Here is a 20,383-nt window from a genome sequence, read left to right as displayed (position 1 = left end):
AAAAAGAGAGTACAGACCGTAGAGGGTCTCCTGAAACATCAGATTTATACCAAGGATCACAAGGGCTGCTGTTGTGGCAGGACTACTGAAAGACTGTTGGGATGGACTTTCAGCTGACCTCGGGCAGGTTCTGCTGAACGATTCAACGCTTTAGGAAGGGAAGGCAGGGATTGGCCAAGGCTTTGTAAATAAGGGGGAGGATATTATGTCATGAGAATAGTATTGCTCATGATTTTTGTACATATAAGATTTTACTGTTGCAGTTGGTTCAGGTGGAGCTCGGGGTCAACTGTTAACTGCGATTAACAATAATGTAATTTTAGATTAATTTGCTGAATGTTTTTCTGTCAACATTGATTATTCAACTGGTTGTTTCAGCTGTAGTTGCATAAACTGTTGGACACTTTAATTTACAGCAGAAATTACTTTTTTTAATGTACTTCTTATATGATTTGTGTGCAGAAAAGCACACTACTTACTGATGGTCTTCAGAGGCACAGTGAAGTGACTGATCATCCCTGCATTACAGATCCCCCACCTCATTGCCGTTAATGGACTGAAACTGGGTTGATACATAGACTGCAGTCTATGGGTTCATATCAGCATTGACTGGTCTCTGCCAAAGGGTGGCGACACATTTTATTTTGACTGTTTGACCTTGCATTTTTAAAATTTTATTTCTTGTAACATTTCTAAAGTGTGGACTGTGTAAAGCAAAGGTTCAGCTGGTTCTGGGTTTACCCCAGGGTTTCCTCCCAGCTGGAGCTCAACTGGAATGCTGGAGAAATTTTCCCAGAGGTGGAAGTTGAAGACCATATTGACACGGGCCTCCACCGCACATTCTCAGTCACTCTCACTACACATTAACCAAGTCTGTCTGGCAGCCTTCCTTGTCATCAAATCCAACTTATCAGCAGGTGGTGATCAGTTACATCCTCTGCTCCTCTCTTCATGGGAGTGTCTGAGACATATAGACACAGGTCTGATGACATGATTACAAAGTCAATCATTAACCCTTTGCCTCAGGTGCTCAGATACCAAGTACACTTATGAGCTACACTATGCTCCAACATGGTGTTCGATTTGGCCAATCAACAACTAGCTCAGAATTCCAATAACAGAATACCACTTGGCTCCAGACACGATCTGGAGATTGCAAGAAGACTAGATACTCCAAACTGCTGTCCAAGTGTATAAGCAGAGCTAGCAGTCAGTTTTCCCTTTTCGCGACACACAGTTGCAGTGAGGAGACTTATTCTTGTGGGAGAATGCCAATATAGTGGTGCAAAACCAGGGGCTTGTGAGTATCCCCACACCTGTCTGACACCTCAAAAGCCTCAGCAACTTTGGAAAAGCAGAGCGTCCAAACACTCTCTAGATCACGGGTGATGTAACTTCTGCTGTAGGTTGAGGTAGCCCAACTTACAGGCAGTAGCTACTGCTCGGCCTCCTGCACCAGCTCAGGTTCCTTTCCTGGCAGTGAGGCTATGTTCCACATCCCCAAACCAGTCTACATCATCCTCCTGCTTGAACAGCATCACACCCAATCCCAGTGTCCAGCCCTGCAGGTGGTGTTCCCACTGGGCACTGATACTACAATCAGGAAAATGTATATTGATGATGTTTCTGCCAGGAAAATTGACATAGATGCTGGGCCACTAACAATGTTTCTAAAATGTTGAAGAGCCATCAAGAACAGACGTCTTCAAAGGAGCTTCAGGTGTCGCATTCCTAATATCAAGATACTCCAGAACCAGAGACAATGTCAGAAAATCTTACCTGGAGTAAAGAGAAAAACAACTTGTCTGTTGCTCAGCGGTCCAAAGTACTCTTTTCTGAAAAAAAGCAGATTTTGCATTTCAGTTGCAAATCAATGTCTCAGTGCCTGGAGGAAGAGTGAAGAAGCATAGAGTCCAAGGTGTTTGAAGTGCAGTGTGAAGTTTTTGCAGTCTGTGATTAACTGGAGGGCAGCCATGTCAACTGTTGGCATTAGATGCGTTTCACCGAGCCAAAATGCAGCCGGCTACCATAAGATTTTAGAGCACTTCATGATTGCATCTAGTTACAAGCATTATGGAGAGGCTGATCTCCTTTTCCAGCAACAATTAAGACCTTCCCAGAGTTTTTTGTTGGCCAGGCAACTCCTGAACTGAACCCCATAGAACCCAATAATGGGGAATAAGAGAAACACTTGGCCCAAAAATACAGATGAGCTGAAGACTGCTATCATAGCAATCTGAGCTTCAATTACACCTCAGCAGTGCCACAGGCTGATCGCTTCAGTCACATTGCCACATTGATGCAGCAACAAAAAAAGACTCGAAATATTTCACTTTACTCATGACTGTAGAATATATATGTCTAGAATATAGTACATGGTCACTGTCATTGGTGTAGTTCAACTAATCTTCCTCCTCCATTACTCCATTTTCTTTGTGTAAAGCATCAGTTCCAGTGGCAGCAGAACAGCCTCAGACCATAATACTACCGCCACCATGCTTGACAGTACGGTGTTCTTGGACTTGAAAGGACTCACCTTATTTCCGGCTCAATTTTTGTTTCATCTGACCACAGAACTTTCCTCCAGAAGACCTTTCCTTTGTCCATGGGATCAGCTGGAAGCTTTAGTCAAGCCTTAAAGTAGTGTCTCTTGAGGAAGGACTTTCTTTTTGCGCAGTGGCCTCTCAGTTAACGGTGATGCAAGCCACTGTAAAATTCCAGAAATCTGGTCTACTGGGATTAGGTTATCTATATAATATTTTTGTTTTTATGGTCCAACTTGACATATTCGCTCAATCAGTTAAGCAAGTTCAGCAAAAATAACTTGATTTTTAAGTATTTGACATTAAAAACAATTTCCACGTTTGTTTTGTATTATATGCTTTGTAACATACAACTATATGTGGTTCAGAAAATATACCTAGTTGACTTGTGCATTACCATTTTTTTTGTTAAAATGCAGTCAAAGATGGGACTTTTATTAATGGCGTCATGTTTTTTTCATGTTTCAACTAAAACAAAATTAGAGATTATTCCATCTACTTGTCTAATATTGTAAATTCTGAATCAACTACATAAAAAATAAATAACAGTAAAAAGTTGAAGTCTTTTAGCTCTAATAGTTCCTGACATATAGGGGTTCAAACATATTTTGAAATTTCAACGTGTAAGAAAGTAGTGCCAGAAGTGGGTCAGATGGGTTTTTTAAAATATCTTTTTGGAAAGCATTTGATCTATCAATTTCAGAAATACCGTTTTAGATATTTATAGTTTATGATAGAAAAAAGCATAAAGCAAATCAAAGATGGTCGTGCAAAAAGCGTCTGATGACCTGAGATGGACGGACCCTTTGTGAATGGCAAACTTTAGTTTTAGGACATCCAACGTTACTTATATTTTGTCTGACTATAAAAACAAACATTAGTTTTGGATGTCCACTCCAGAAGTGTTTGAGCTAGTTACTGTCTTTGTGTTGTCATATGTTGGAGCAAATATGATAGATAGGCTGGTGTACTGAGCTGTCCTAGGTGACTGGAGTTCCATCAATAAAACAGATAAACACTTATTTAAACTCTGCCTTGCAAATGCTTTGTTTGATTAAAAAAAGCCAAAGTTTATGGGTGTTACTACAGTAACTTTACAGGGAGTCGGGGGTTTCGGTGAAAAAATTCTGGAGAGACTTAAGTCTTTGTAAATTTGTTGACAATTTATTTCATACTTGATCAAAGGTTTTAGTGTTTGAATGCATTGCTAGACTTAAACTACTAAATTCATGAATTACAAACTCAGTGCATCAACATGATTTTTTTCTACATGGATTATTTGTAATTATTTTTACTAAAAAAATAAATAAAATAAAAGTGTTTTGCATACAGTATGTTAAGTCTCTTCATCAGAACACATTAACTATATTGAAAGGTCAGGCAACCAGAAACAGACAAATTTGCTCAAAGATTTATGATCACAATATATGTTTCTAGCTGTGGTGTATTCATACATCAAGTCCTACTGGAACAGCAAGAGCAAATTATTTTTTATAAACTGGTTCTCTTCTATCACAGTTATGTTGAACATTTACTTGGAGTCCTGGCTGTACACCACTCCCACCTGCCTGCGGATCTCATCCTCCAACTCAGCCAGCAGCATAGAGTCAGAATGGGACATAACTGAACTCTCCTTCAGACCTACATGGAAAAACACATACTGATAAGTCTGGTGGTACAAAGACACTTAAAGGCCACTAACATTTAAGTGTTTCTGATGCCACCTTGTGTTCAACAAGTGTATAACACACAACACTGCATGTCTGACAATTCTGAAAGCACCAAGAGTTTGTTAAAATATTATAAAAGTAAAATGGAAACGGACTAAAATAGGCAGAATGTCACTGTACCTTTGAGCAAACACTGTCGAACCTCCTCTGCTTCATAACGCATCCCTGTACTTTTGATGCAGTTGATGGGCAAGTAGGGTTCAGGCAGCGGGTACTCAGTCACCTTCCCATTCACATCTAGCACTGTGGGGCACCACACATGGTCAGGGATCTAAAATGTGCACAACAATAGAGAATATATATGTATAAAAAATGGATATCATCAACATGTGCTTTGCTTCACAAATGAGCCTTGTTCACATGCAAATCATTATATATTGAACATATGAATGCACAGTGTGAGCCAAGGGGAGCCAGGGGGAAAATCCATTTTCACATTATTCATATTCTAAATAAAATCTGTTTTATGAATGTTATATCGGTCATTTCTGGCCATGACAAAGTGAAAAAAATGAGCTCCACCAAAAGCCATAGTGTAGTTTAAAGCATAAATAGCAGAAACTGATCTTGTTTTTCAGACTATGTAATTTGGATTTGGATTTGCAGCCCTACTATGACGACCTACTTGAATTGAGCCTTTTGTCCCCACAATGATGGCACTATTGGGCAGCGTCATAGCCAAGGAGGAAGTCAACACTGCCAGTCTGTTGTCGGAGTACTTCAGAGCAACAACCACAGTTTCATCCACTCCTACAACATAGAAATATACAATGCAGAGGTGTGAAAACAAAAACAACGTGAATTTAGTGGCATAGTTTAAAACAGTGCAACATAAATGGCTGTTAAAGTTTAACCTTCGTTGTCCCAGTTAACACATAAATGTGACAGAGATAAGAGATCAAGTCATATCAGAACTTGACAAGAAGACTGCCATGGTTTAACTAAGATCTCAGTCAGTGTCAACTTATGTGTATGATGCATTAAAAAAAAACAGTGATGAGGAGGATAACTCAGGAATTACAGCAGCTTTAAAATTTGACCTTAGGACTGATACAATGTGGATGAAGTGTTTTGGGTTAAGCATGCCACATAAACAAACCCAGAATAAGTCCACTATTTGAATCATTGCAAGAGGACAACATGAGCTCTACTGTCCACATATTATTGTGTAAGCAGTCTTCCCTAAATGTAAATTAAGTGCCAGGGTGTCAGACATGATATTAATGAGACTTACTACATTGCTGGCCTATTATTTATTACCTGTCTCCCGGCATACAGCAGTGGCTTGGATGCTCTCTGGCTTCTCTCCGTTGTACACCATGCTAATGAACTGCAGGCAGTAAATCCCAAGATCAAGTGTTGTTCCTCCACCCAGCTCCTTCTGCGACAATCTCGGTATGTGCATCAATGGCAAACCGAACTCAGTTCTGACCATCTTCACATCGCCCAACTCCCCCTGGGCCAGCAGCCGTCTGATCTCCACAGAGGCTGGGAAAAAGCGAGTCCAGACAGCCTGCAGCAAAAAAGGAACAGAGGCGTTTCACTGTAACATTCTAGGTGCTTGGTTTTGTGTAATGTAGTGATTTAAGGTGAGCAAGTTGAAAATAAGCTTAATCTTCATGCTGACATATATAGTAAGTTTTGTCATTTTAAGTTTAATTTTTTTGGCCATGTTAAATCATTGCGCACACCAATGTAATAGATTTATACAACTAAAATGGTTTGGGCATGTCGGTAGGGATGTCAGAGTGTAGCGTGTATTCAAAAATGTGTGTTTGTGTGTGCACATGAACGTTTACATGTAGATTTAGAGATATAGAAAGTAGATCTTGTAATGGAAATTTTATTATTTGAAGCCTTATTATTCAAAGCTGCTTTGATATTTTAAAATACACATATTTTCTTACTGCTTGACATCTATAAATGAGGAAATAAGATTCCTATGCCTTTTGCTACGTGACAAGTACAGTTAAACCTTTGATACTGCTGAACTTTCTGTGACCTAGCCAAGATGCTCTGTCTGTGTTTGTTCCTCAGATGGTAAATGTCACCATCCACTGAATCCAGCTCTTGGTATCACTTAACGCTCATCCTTCCCCATTTTATGCTTACACTTCTGGTTTTGTGACGGTTGATAAACCACAGGAAGTTTCTACCTAAGGGGGGCGAGTGAGGTGACCATTTCTACATTCTGAAATTTGCAATGTTTTAGGAAAAAACGTTTGCAACCAGGCAGATAATGAACTCTCTATGGGTGTGTATGTACAACTGAACCTATAAGAATAGAGTGTTTCTCCTTTTTAGGCACACTTGCAGTTCCACTTTGCTGCAATCTGCCTGTCTCTTTTTGACGCATCAATAAACGGACAAACGCACTTCTGGACTCCTCAGAGTTATTATTCATACATCGAGTTATTATTCATACATCGATCGATCATGGCTGAACTATATATTTTTTTCCACAACAATCTATAGATCAAAAATTCTGCCCCCTGTCTCTCTCTCTCTCTCTCTTTCCCACCCTTACCAACTAAATTCCAATTACTAATAATTATATGGAAACTAAATCATTTTTGTGGGTGTGTGGGTTTATTTTTGGTATTAAAAAAACAACACAATCTCTCCCTAAATGAATGACCATTTAGGACAGCGGTCGGCAACTGGCGGCCCGCGGGCCAAAACTGGCCCGTCAGGAATATCTGGCCCGCCAGATGATTTTGAAAATTTGATTTGGCACGGAGCCAAGCCACTCCGTCACCGCAACACGAAACTCGCGTGGTCGGCTGCTGCCGGGCATTTCCGCGTTTGCGCTACTGGTCGGACACGGTTGTACCAGCCAGATTTCACTGAGCAACAGTGTGTGCAAAACATGTGTGTCTCGGGAGTCATTTTTAATACATCTGTGATCACAATTGTGATTACAGATGTATTAATCCCCCCACTAGCGAAATCAGAGCGCACCCCCCTGCAGGTTGGCCAGCTGTTCGATTGTTTACAAACATTTTGGCCCGAAGCCACATCTACTTGCCGACCCCTGATTTAGGGGTTAAAAATAATAATTAAAAAAATGATAGTTATAATCACAACTGATGCATGTTCAAAAATTTGATTCTGTAAAAGTGGAAAATAACATGACTGTTTTCTGATGAGGACATTTTTATCCTTTAGGTCCAAAGTGTGAGTTCCTGTTAAAAATTTGAAACTGCACAAAAAAACATGCTAATAATTGACATATTCCAGGCTGTGATTATCAAATTTAAAAAAAGAACAAATTTACCACTCAGCACTTTAGTAAAAGCTGAAAACAACAATACTGTATCATATTTTTTATGGCAGATATTTTTTGAAGAGGATACTTTTGTATTTAAGGACCTCTGAGTAACTCTTTAACCCTTCTAAATTTTGAATGAGTTTCAAGACAACTTAAAAAAATAGATATAGAGAACTGATGTTTGCATAAATGGAGTATGAACGTAATGGCTGGTAATACTTTGTGACAGCAATAATTGTATGAAAAGGATACTTATAGTCCATTATCCTGAACCCAAACTGATTTTGCTGGTGACAAGTAAAAAAGACAAAACTAAAGCCGTGGAGAGTAGAGCTTTGTTTTTTTCCTTTTTCTGGTCTGCTCCATCTGTACCTCCATGAGGAACACATCATTCTTCTTTGCAGAGGCCAGAATCTCCTGAACCTCCCTACGGTTCATGGCCAGTGGTTTCTCACACAGCACGTTCTTCTTGGCATTTGTAAAGAGCAGACAGGCGCCGTGATGGTAGGGGTGGATAACTCCAACGTACACCACATCTGCACATAGTAGTAGAGGAAGCATTACCACCTTTTACTCAAGTGAAATTACTAATACCACACTGCTTTGATAAAAGTAAAAGCGCTGTATTGGAAATGCTACTTGAGGAAAAGTATGTAAGCATTAGAATAAAACTGTACTGAACTTATTGAATGTAAAATTACTCAGTGCATAAAAGTTAAATTGTGACCTTCAAACTAGTATCATGAGACTATTACTACTCATGATTTAGGTAAAAGTGTGATTTTACTGCTGTAGCCAGTTGAGGTGGAGTTGAATTTTAATTACTTACAGACAGACAGACAGACAGACAGACAGATAGACAGACAGTTTTTTAGATCCCACAGTGGGGAAATCTTTGATGTTACAGCAGCAAATACAAGAAATAATGCAATAAAAGAAAAAGCGCATCACACAATGCACACAGTACACAAATATAATCATTTTCTCCTTCTAGAAAAAATATAAATGTTTACAGAAAAGTTTCTGTGAAACTGCAGTGTTCTTATATATATTTTTATTGCACAGTTAGTGGGTGAGCTGAAACTGATGGGAGCAGGCTTGATCGTACAGTCTGACTGCAGCAGGAAGGAAGGACCTGCGAGGCCCCTCCTCTGGTCTGACTCGGAAAAGATGGCGACCATGGCTGACATGGCTGACAGCAAATCTGACTGTGTTTCCTGCTCATGCTCACTTACCATCTCGAAGCTGAAGAAAAGCATCGCATCGCTGAGAGCAGAGGTCTTTGAGAAAGATAATCTTATTATGGAGTTTTCTGCCGTTGCTACGACCCAGGCAAAGTACCTCGCCGACATGAGGGCCTCCAGTCACGGATTCACCAACATGGCCGGTCTCTCTTGTAGCCCCGCTCCAGCAGCTCCAGGGACGGTTGCCGATCTCACCGTTCCATGGTCCGGCTCTACTATCAATGGGGCCCCAGAACCCGAGGCTGCCTCAACCATAGGCGTCAGTTTAGGGGGGGACGGTGGGGACGTGTCCCCCCCACTTTTTGTCAGGGGTCATTTTGTCTCCAACACATTCAAATTCTTCACATGTAAGCCATTGTAAACCCAGTTATTTTCAGTAGTATAGAAAATTCCGACGCTCCTGAACGCACCATCCGCACTCGGCTGAGAGTTGCACAGACACGCAGCACACCTTCGTGAGGTTAAAAAAAACAACAAAAAAAAACGCGCAGATGCTAAATTTGCGCCTGTGGCAAGTGGAAGCTCCGACCAGAGGCGTGCAGGGGCAAAATTTCGGCCCAGGATAATTAGTACTATAGCGGCCCACAGACCCCTCTACCCGCATGTACCGATAGCTCAACAGGGTGAGCCTCCGCCTTTGGTGCGGTGGTTGTGAGCTCGAGCCCAGCTTGTGGCATTTTGTCGCCGTTCTTCGACATTTTCTCAAAGTGCTGTGGTCTCCATCCCCCCACTTTTAAAAACAAACTGACGCCCTTGGCCTCAACCCTGCCGGAGGATCCGTGGCTTCGCCTGGGAGCGAAGCCTAGGACAACGGCGGGGCCCGTTTCCTCCCCTGTACCTGCGGTGGCTCAGGTGTATGCCGGTGGAAAAGTGGAGGCTCCGGTCAGCTCCACTCCGTGTCAGCCGGAGCTCTGGTCCGTTGCCTGCAGGGACAAACACCATGCTGTGCCTCCATCCCCTCCCTCATCGCCTCCGGCCATCCCGCTGACCAACAGGTTTGATATCCTGAGCAGAAAGGATTTTCCTCCATTGATCGAGCATGCCCCTCAGCGACCAGCGGCAAAGCCCTCCTCCGCCTGCCGCAGGCTGCTAAAACAGGCTGTCTTGCGGAGGAGCTCCGGAGGTTTCGACAATCTGGGGGTAGTGGGATCTGCTGTCACTGGTAAAGGATGCATCTCGGATTTACATCCATCCCCGGAGCCGCACAGTTCCAAGCAGAAGCATGTTTGCGAGGGTCTACAACCCTCTCTGTGTTCGGGCGCTCTACAGAAGGCTCCCTCACCCGAAGCCTCGTCTGGCTATGGGCTGCAGGATAGGCGCAATGGTGGCTCGCTCAACCAGACCGGCGCCTCAAATGGACCTTCAGTTTCAGCTCCGGCTTCTCTACCTGCTCGCCGCCCGGAGATGTCAGCGAAGTGTTCCCCAGCTCCAGACCTGTTGCCTCGTCCTCTGTTCAGCCCCACGACACTCATTATCGGCGACAGCATTGTCAGAAACGTCCGTTTCTTCAACGCCACCACGCAGTGTTTCCCCGGTGCCACCGTTGCCTTCGTACTGAACAAACTCCCTGAGCTGCTACAGTCCACCGCTGTCTCCATATGTCGTGTGATTATCCACGTTGGAACAAACGACACAACCCGGCGGCAGTCTGAACTGACGAAAAGGGATTCTACGGACCTCTTCATCCTTCTGAAAAGCTGTGGTAAGACAGTGTTTATCAGCGGGCCCATACCGACTCTGTCTTGCGGTGCCGAGCGCTTCTCTAGACTCCTCAGTTTGAGCGTCTGGCTCCGGCACACCTGCACAGCCCACAACCTGAATTTTATTGACAATTTTAATCTCTTCTGGAACCGCCCTGCGTTTTATCGTTACGACGGACTGCATCCGAGCACACTGGGCAGCACCGTTTTAACAGATAACATACACCATGTGGTCCAATCATCTCCAGCTGACTGACTGGCAATAAGCCACGCCCACTCACCGCACACTTCACTCATTCACCCTCTGCCCTCAAAAACACCGGACTACATCACCCATAACATCCAAACTGTTGTTTTTAACAGACCCAACAGAACCCGGACTGTTTTTAGACCAAGAACCCTGCTTCCTGTAAAACGCCAGGAGGAGCGCACGTTTAGTATGAGCATCAACATCGCCGTACTGAACGTGCACTCTCTTTTAAACAAATCTTTTATCACAAATGATTTGATTTTAGATAATAAATTGGACAGTCTTCTCCTGACAGAGACATGGCTTGGCACTGACGCACCTGTCGTTCTCACCGAGGCTTCTCCACCGAATTTTAATTTTTTATTCTCCATCAGACAGGGTAGAAGAGGAGGAGGAACAGCCTCCATTACTAAAAATGATCTCACCCCAACTGAAGTATTTTTTAACAGCTATGCATCTTTCGAGCATCATGCTTTTGTTTTTAGCAGCACCCAGATCCTCTGTCTAACAGTTTACAGACCACCCCATCACTCCAGCCTTTTTATCAGTCAATTCTCAGAACTCTCGTCAATCATTCACACCAAATACAACAGAATTTTAACAACTGGTGATTTTAATCTACACATTGACAACATCTCGGACTCAATGTCCAGAGACTTTTTAAATCTTTTAAACTGCCTTGATTTTACACAGCATGTCACACAGCCGACTCACAACAGAGGACACACCCTGGACCTGGTTATAACCCATGGCTTGTCCATTGGTGTGTCCTCTGTTGTTGACCTGGCTGTGTCTGACCATTACTGTGTGTTTTTTAATATCACCAGTTTTAACCAGCAGGAGGCCCCGGTGAGAACAGTGAGGAAACGTTATCTAACTCCTGAAGTGGCTGCAAATTTTATTGAGATTTTACAGAGCACTCCTGCCGAAATTCTGCCTGCACTGTGTGATTTTATTGTTGACAATTTTAACAACAGACTGAAGTCAACCCTGGACTCAGTGGCTCCACTTTTAACAAAAACAATCAGAAAGAAACCAATACCCCCATGGAGAAAAATGATAAAATCAATCACTTAAAAAGAAACTGCAGGAGTGCTGAAAGGAGATGGAGGAAATCAAAACTAACAGTTCATTATGACATCTTGCGTCAACAACTCAAAAGCTACAATAATGCAGTCAAACAGGAAAGAACTTCTCATTTCTCACAACTCATCGCAGAGCATAAAAACAACCCCCAGTTCCTCTTCTCCACTTTCAATGTTTTAGCAGGCACTAATTTTAATAAAGCTTTTAAGACACCATCAGACACTCTTTGTGAGAACTTTGCAGACCACTTCAGAACCAAGATCAAGGACATCAGATCCAGCCTTTTATCCCTCCAATTTTACCTGTTAACACATCTGATCTGCTGTCCTTGCCTGAGGAAACCCTGGAGAGTTTTGCCCTGGTTGATGCAAGGACACTTGGTCGAGTTTTCTCCCAAGTAAACCCAACAACCTGCCTTTTAGATCCTATTCCCACACCACTCTTAAAATCATTTTATGGATTCTTTGAGGAACAATTTTTAAACATAACGAACTGCTCTCTTCAGACAGGTTTCATTTCCCACTGCCTTTAAAACGGCGGTGGTGAGGCCCCTCCTGAATAAGAGCAGTCTAGACCCTAATGTTCTTAATAACTATCGTCCTGTGTCCAACTTACCGTTTTTAAGTAAAATTTTAGAAAAACTGGTTCTTAACCAAGTCAGTGACTTTTTAAACAGAATTAACATTTTAGAAACACATCAGTCTGGTTTTAGGATGAACCACAGTACAGAGACAGCACTTTTAAAGATTTTAAATGATATCAGGTGGAATTTAGATAATAAAAAACTAACAGTGTTGGTTCTACTGGATCTAAGCGCCGCTTTTGATACAGTAGACCATCATATCTTATTAAACAGACTCAGACACCTGATTGGCCTCTCTGGTACTGTGCTTAACTGGTTCAACTCTTATCTTACAGACCGATGTTTTTATGTAAGTATGGATACGTGTTCCTCAGGAACCCATGAAATTAGGTGTGGGGTTCCCCAAGGGTCAATTCTAGGTCCCATTCTTTTTAATCTTTATATGCTTCCTCTTGGGGACGTCATCAGGAGACACGGCATCAGTTTCCATAGCTACGCTGATGATACACAGCTGTACATTGCCGTGTCTCCTGATGACACAGGGCCAATTGATACTCTTTTAAAGTGTATTTTAGACATTAAGTCATGGATGGCAGCGAACTTCCTACAGCTCAACCAGGACAAAACTGAGGTTTTAGTTATAGGTCCTGAAGTTCAGAGAGAGAAACTTTAACCTAAATTACAAGATTTTAAACCAGCAGAATTTGTAAAAAACCTGGGCGTTATTTTTAACTCTGAGCTGAATTTTATCCCATATATTAAAAACATAACAAAGATAGGTTTTTATCATCTTAAGAATATAGCCAGAGTCCGCCCATTTCTCTCTCAGGCCAGCATGGAGGTGCTAATGCATGCTTTTATCTCTTCTCGTTTAGACTATTGTAATGCCCTGCTCTCTGGTCTTCCCAAAAAGAGTACTTTTAATCTTCAGCTTTTACAAAACTCAGTCGCACGCGTGCTGACAAGGACCAGGGGGCGGGAGCATATTACACCAGTTTTAAAGTCGCTGCATTGGCTCCCCGTCCGTTTCAGGGTCGATTTTAAGGTCCTTTTATTAGTTTTTAAATGTCTTAATGGCCTTGCGCCTTCTTATTTGTCCGATCTCCTTTTAACATACCAACCCTCGCAGACCCTGAGGTCCTCTGGCAGCGGACTCTTAATTATACCACAAGCCAGAACTCGAACACACGGCGAGGGGGCATTTAGCCATTATGGCCCCCGCCTCTGGAATAGCCTGCCGGAGAACCTCAGGACTGCAGAGACTGTCGATGTTTTTAAAGGAAGGTTAAAGACTTACCTTTTTAATCAGGCTTTTAACTGATCTTTTAAGCCTTCTTATATTCTGATGTTCTTATCATTCCTTATTTATCATCTTATGTATTTTACGGTTTTTACTTCCCATTATTTAGTTATTACTACATTATTTATTTGTTTATTCTATTTCTTTCAACTCCAGTGTTTCCTCAGGGGGGTCCTCCACACTGGGAGCTGTGTCTGGTCTGCTGCTGGGGGTGTTGTCCTCGGGTCTCCTCGGCTCGGCTAGTTGGGGGGCTCCCTACCTCGGTGTGGGGTCCCTATGTCTGTCGTGGTCGGGGAGACTGGGTGCCGGCGCCTCCGGCGGGCATGACCTAGAGCTCCTCCCAGTGTGGACAGCCCCAATGGAGGCGTTTTCCACAGTCGTCAGTCCCACGCCATGTCTTCCTACAGCCAGTGGTAAGTGTGTGTGTGTGTGTGTGTGTGCAGTTGTGTGCAGTTGTGTGCCCATATGGAGGGAGGGCGGGATGGGTATTCTTATTTTTAATGTTTTTAAATGTTGTACAGCACTTTGCGCTGCTTTTTTTGTATGAAAAGTGCTATATAAAAATAAAGTTTGATTTGATTTGATATGTCTTCTATAAACACCGCAGGTGAAGCAGATTGTCACTGAAGGAGTTGCCCAGTGAAATTATGGTTTCCTGCAGGGGGTGGGAGGTGTCCTTCATGATAGACAACAGTTTTGTCATCATCCTCCTGTCTCTCTTTTCCACCTCCACAGGATCAAGGGGACAGCCCAGGACAGAGCTGGCTAAAAAGTGAAAGTGCCATCTCCCACGGGGAAGGGAGACTGGGTTCCCCCGGGATTGGAGCTTGCCAGCGAACGTCTGGTGGCCGAGCCTTTTCCCGTGGCACTCGGTCAGGCTCAGCCCAAACGAACAATATGGGGTCACCACTCACTCCCTCCTGGCTTAGACTAGTTGTGGGGTCGTGGAACGTCACCTCACCACACCGGCAGGGAAGGAACCTGAGCTGGTCCGGCAAGCGAAGCTGGACTGACTGGATACAGTTCAGCTTACCTGATTGCACAGAAACATTTCTAAAACCAGATTCTTAAAGAGGGGTTGGACTCTCTCCTTTTGAGGAGTCGCCCAAAGACAGAGGGGTTAATGAGGTGTAGGGATACTCACAAGCCCCCGGCTAAGCACCACTTTGTTGGAGTTCTGCCCAGAGAACGAAAGGGTCACCTGTCTGTGACTCCGTGTCGCAGAGAGAAAAACTCTGACTTCTGTTTGTGTTTATGCACAGAGCAGCAGTTTGTAGTACCTAGTCCTGCTTGAAGTCTCTGGGTGCTGTCCTGCCAGGGGTTCTATCTGGGGACTCCATAGTTCTCCAGCGAGACTTCAGTGCTCACATGGAAAATGATGGAGAGCCCTGGAGGGTGGGGACTGGTTGGAATGGCCTGGCTGGTGTTAACCTGAACGGTGTTCTGTAGTTAGGCTTTTGTGCTACTCAAGAATTGGTCAGAGCAAATACCGTATTAAAACACAAGGTGGATCAGAAGTGTACTTGGTACCAGAACACATTATGGCAAAGGTCAATGATCCACTTTGTAGTCATGTCATCAGACCTATGACCGTATGCCTTGGAGACTATGGTGAAGAGAGAAGCAGAGCTGTCAACTGATCACCGCCAGGTGGTGAGTTGGATACAATGGCAGGGAAGGCTGCTGGCCAAAACAAGTAAAAAAATAAAAAAAAAACATGTAGTGAGGGTGAAGTGGAAACCTTTGGCAGAGGCTCCTATTCGTATGACCTTGGTATGCCAAACTGTTTTATGTAAGTTAGTAGATATCGAGCAGAAGGTTGGAGATACGCTATGTTGCAAAGTTGACTGAAGAGTCCTAAACACTGCAGCAAACACCTGACACTAAAAACATCAACGAAGCAAACTAAACCTACAAACAGACAAAAACTGACCTATGTCTGGGTCTCTGGCCAGCTCCTCATAGCTGCCATATGCTCGGGAGATGCTGTGCTTTTTGGCAAACTCCTGTGCACCCTCCAACTTGCGAGCTGCCACGGCCACAACCTGTGAATACAAACACAGATAAGTTACTCCTCTACTGCCCGGCTGAGAGGCTCATTACAATCACATTTTCCGCAGTCTATTTTATTCTCAAAGGTTCATGAATAACTTTCCTCCCAACTAGATGGAAAGTTTGTGCATAATCCAGTTAATGATTGTTTACTGACTAGTTTCGTCAGTGACAGCAAAAGGTCACACATTAAAAAAAAAACTAACTTCAGCCTGAAGTGCTGCACTTTGTCCTCTAACTGCACTGCAAAGCAATACAATTGAATTCTCAGGTGGTTTGTTTTTTGCTCAGTGTAACAAATCTTAATGTCCAAATGTTGCTGCTACTGTGTCGTGCAGCTAAAAAGGTTGCTAAGAAGTTGAAACAACTTTTAATAGATGGTAAAGATTTTTGTTCTCCCAAATTTAACAACAAATGTTTAAGATATTCTGTGCTGAATACCTGTTTTCCTAATCCAGTAAGAAGAAATTATATTCTAAGAGATATCAAAAAGAAGAAATAGATAAGAAGAAAATACCTCTCTTTCCCAATTCCGTTTAAGGCAAAAGAAATTCATTTTAAATCCTAAATGATATTTACCCCACAAAAGAATTTCATAAACATAAGTTTAAAATGGATACTGGCGATTGTGTGTTTTGTGACACTGAAAGTGAAGATTTGGGGCATCTTTTTTTTTCTTGTCATATAATTCAAGGTTTTAGGCAAAACTTTAAGTCTTGGCTTCACTCCAAGGAGATACAGATACCTGTTTTAACAGTTAAGAAATTAAATTTGGGATTAATATGAAAGATAAAAAGACAGCTAATGGTGGAAACAATGTATTAATCTTGTGCAAACATTTTATTTATAAACACAGATTAAAAAAAAAAAATCAAACGAATGAGCTCAACATTTTTGCCAAATCTTTGAAACTAATTGAACAAAAACAAGCATATTCTCTTGAAGATTTTCTCTCGAAATTTAACTTAGTATAATATCCCAGTTGCGGTTCATTTTTTGTTCTGTTTTATTTTAATTTGATATTATTATTATCATTATCTCCTTTTTTGGCTGTCAATGACTTGACTCTTGTGATTCTAATGTCAATGGCGCCTAAATGTTTGTATTTTAATTTGGCAATAAAAAAGGTTACTAAGACGCTAAAATGTTGCTCTTCTACAACAGTCTATCAAAAAAATTTAGAGGTAGGATGTAACAGAACTTATGAGCCGCAGAAACAGCAGAGACGCAGTCAGGTGTTCAAGATTAACTGGTGATCCGATCAACTGGTGATTTCAGCGTTTCTGAGACAGACGTTTCGTAGGCGTGGCTTTTCAGGACCCCTTACCGACTAACCAGGAAATAAACAATAGAACAACTTCGCTCCTAAAAATGAGATTTCTGCTGTTTTATTCATTTTGGTCCTGACAAAAATATCTGGAAATAAGTCGCATTCTCATCGTAAGAGTCATGCGCTGTCAGGCAACAAGAAAGAAAACTATGTAACCGCGGTTGGAACTAGTGGAGCTGTGATCACTGTCAAAACCTGTTAAAGCAGCAGACAGGAGACCAAGACACGATGTACACGTTATTTAACAAGAAGTTCACCAAGCTGTGTGATAACAGAATGCCGAAGTGTTGCAGTAATATATTGATACAGTATTGGCAGGTTTAGATCACATTGTAGCACCGTAGCACTGTCTTATTTAAATAACACAAACGTCAAAATTTTACTTAAACAGCCCAGCAGTATTTAACGTATTGGATTTGAAATGCAGCAGTTTAGCAAAATTCACAGGACATTCATGTTCAAACCAGCGGCAGAACTTTGTTGTGTCATACTACTCTAAACTGACATGTTATTGAGAAAAGACACCGATTCCTTTCAGTATATCACATACACTGGGACGTTAGCTCAGCTGACTCAACAGGAGATCTATAAACCCGATGCAGTGGCTCGGGTTCAACTCCAGCTCACGGCTTCCTGCTGTAGGTTTTCTCCCTACTTTTCCGTCCGTCTCTCTATTTACCTGTCAAATAAAGCTAATAAAAGGGGGGTATTCACAGCTATTGGTCGTCATAAGTATATATAAGTGTAAAGGTGTTCAGTGAAGAGGCAGTTTTTAGTCTGAGAGGGAATCTGCAAATGGAACTTATGGTAGAACAATTCAGCAAGATGATCTTATTTGGTCTGTTTTTATTCATTCTTATTTTATTGTTTCACGTCTTGAGTTGTGAGATCTTGTTTGAAACAGCAGCTAGCTATATAGTTCAAGGGTGGGCTCGTTAAGGTTTTGTAGAATAAACATCCTCGTCTATATTATTGTTCTAGGTCTTTAGAAGTAAAAATACCTTTAATTTTGTGTTCCATAAAGTCACAATGCATTGATTCTATAGAATACAATGTTGATTATAACTTGCAATGCCCCAGTAAAATAAATAAACCCTGAATAACGGGGGGAAATAGATGAAGCATATCGACGTTCTGAAGGTTGGAATGTGAAACCTCTGGTTATAATGCGGTCAGATGGTTTATATGATGTCATTGTTTTATTTAAAATCTGTTTAAAAGTAGAACAACTCAGGTCCGACTGGTTTATCGTAGTAAGCTTTGAAAACGGTATTAGAACTTCTCTCGCTGTTTCTGTCTGACCGTCGGACTGAGGCCACAGACTGTCACCAGTTAATCTGGTGGAGATTGTCACGCTCTACCGCAGCGAAGCGATATTTCCACTCCGTTAGGTGGAAGTCCTCATTAAACCGAGTATTTTACTGGTAGACTGAACACCCGTGAGTCCAAACAGAGCAATAACAACAATGTTAAAGCTGCAACAAGAACATTTTGGAACAGTTTATTGACATTTGTGTGTTTTGAACAGGCATCAACACAGTCACCTATGCTATGTATTGCCGTTGTAACAGCTGTCTTCCTCACTGAATATCACCAGTTGATCGGATCACGAGTTAATCTTGAACACCTAGGGTTCCGAGAAGTTTTGGGTTGGAGTCGGATCTTTTAATACCTGATGTTCTCCAGGTGGAAGAGTTTTCAGAGCCACAGTGAAGTCATGGCTGATCCTCCCAGCGCCGCAGATTGCCCACCTAGTTGCCATGTTGGAGAGAGACGTATTGATACACTGGCTCCTTATCTCATTCACTTACAGCACAGCCTCCACTCCTCTCCTCTTCGGAGAGTTTCGTCCTCGCCTCTGAGCGTCACTTTAAAGCGACGTCAGTTAAATATGACGTATGACAAAGCTGTGTCCTATGGCTGTCGCCAATGACGTATACGTCATTGGTCGCCATTGACATAATAAAGGGTAAACGCCGCTCACTCCTATATAAGCATAATTTCTCTCCTCATAGCTTTTACATATGGAACAACCAAGGGCGTAGGTTTGGTCTCAACATTGGTAGGGACGATATAACAGCATAACCTGCATGTACAGTTTTTGCTGGGGACGGGACATTAATAAGACCAAACAGATTGGGTGAACGGAGGTCAGGGCTACATTTCTCACGAATATGAACCTAATTAATTGATAAGCTAAATGATCAATGCAAAATAAATCTGTATTGACTTATACTAACTTTCATGTGTATTGGTTCAGGTGATACACCATTCGATTCAAATCTTTGTTTTCAAAAACTACTAAAGAAACATTTTGAAAACTTCCTCTGCTGTGTCCCTTCTTTCTCTCCCTCTCTTAGTTGCTGATGTGTTACCTACCTAAAAATGAAAAAAGTTAAAATTGTTATTTTCATGGGAGAAAGTAATTTTCAAAATGGGGGAGTTCCCCCTTGCTTCATATAAAGGAAATTTACAGTGGCTGTTTTGTGTGTGTGTGTGTGTGTGTTTTGTTTTGTTTTGTTTTTTTTTTTGTTTTGTTTTTTTTTGGGGGGGGGGGGTACTATTTAACCTATACATGGAACTACATGTTAGCCTACATTGTCCTTCACCACAAGAGTAATACATTGCTTTAATTGGTCTCTTTCATCTTCTTCTCCCTTATTTTCATCTCTAAAGTGCATCAGTGGGTTGAGCAATTATGGAAAAAATCTAAATCGGGATTAATTGAACTTTTTACCTCGATTATGATTAATGTAGATTATCTGAAAAAATGTCTGCATAGGCAGCAAATAAAATATTTTTAAATAAATAATGTAGAAAATAATTAAATACATTTCAATTAATAAATAAATGCACTAATAGGTATTTGGTTTCAAAAGTGTAAAGTCACAACATGCTCTAGCCTTCTTTCCTTCTAAACCAGAAGAAAAGCAGCAGCATGTGTTTTTTTTTTTTTTTTTTTTTTTTTGACTGTCAACACTTTCCTGTGAAACACAGACTGGGACCTCTCTCTCTAAGCAGCTTCTTGCTCACGTTTTTCTGGTTCTATATTTTCCAGCAGAGTTCACTACATTTCTCACAGTTTAATTAACGTTAACAGTAGAAAACACATACAGGAGGACAATTATCTCTCAGCAGCTTCCTACTCGAGTTTTGCAGGTTAGCAAGTTCACACAGTTTAATGTTATGCTAACTCTGATGCAGGTCGGACTTTCAGTAGCATCATTAGTGGTGTGTTCCCCACGTCCACAACACTGACGTCTTTTTACATTACTTACAGTGTCGTCTGCTGCT

General features: G+C 41.8%; 1 protein-coding gene across 1 annotated transcript; it reads right to left on the bottom strand.

The window, feature by feature from the left end:
* Window positions 1-3,685: 3,685 nt before the first annotated feature.
* Window positions 3,686-18,972, bottom strand: LOC110971683 (trans-1,2-dihydrobenzene-1,2-diol dehydrogenase-like). Its single transcript, XM_051938745.1, has 7 exons — window positions 18,762-18,972; window positions 15,641-15,752; window positions 7,917-8,080; window positions 5,534-5,786; window positions 4,899-5,023; window positions 4,394-4,544; window positions 3,686-4,184 (listed from the first exon to the last, which is right to left on the bottom strand). The coding sequence occupies exons 1-7, from the start codon at window positions 18,849-18,851 to the stop codon at window positions 4,075-4,077; spliced, it is 1,005 nt and encodes a 334-aa protein (XP_051794705.1). The 5' UTR covers window positions 18,852-18,972; the 3' UTR covers window positions 3,686-4,074.
* Window positions 18,973-20,383: the final 1,411 nt, after the last annotated feature.

Source organism: Acanthochromis polyacanthus, chromosome 2 (genome assembly GCF_021347895.1).
Source record: "Acanthochromis polyacanthus isolate Apoly-LR-REF ecotype Palm Island chromosome 2, KAUST_Apoly_ChrSc, whole genome shotgun sequence".
In the NCBI taxonomy this organism is placed as follows: domain Eukaryota; kingdom Metazoa; phylum Chordata; class Actinopteri; family Pomacentridae; genus Acanthochromis; species Acanthochromis polyacanthus.
This window is presented reverse-complemented; position numbering and strand designations above follow the sequence as displayed.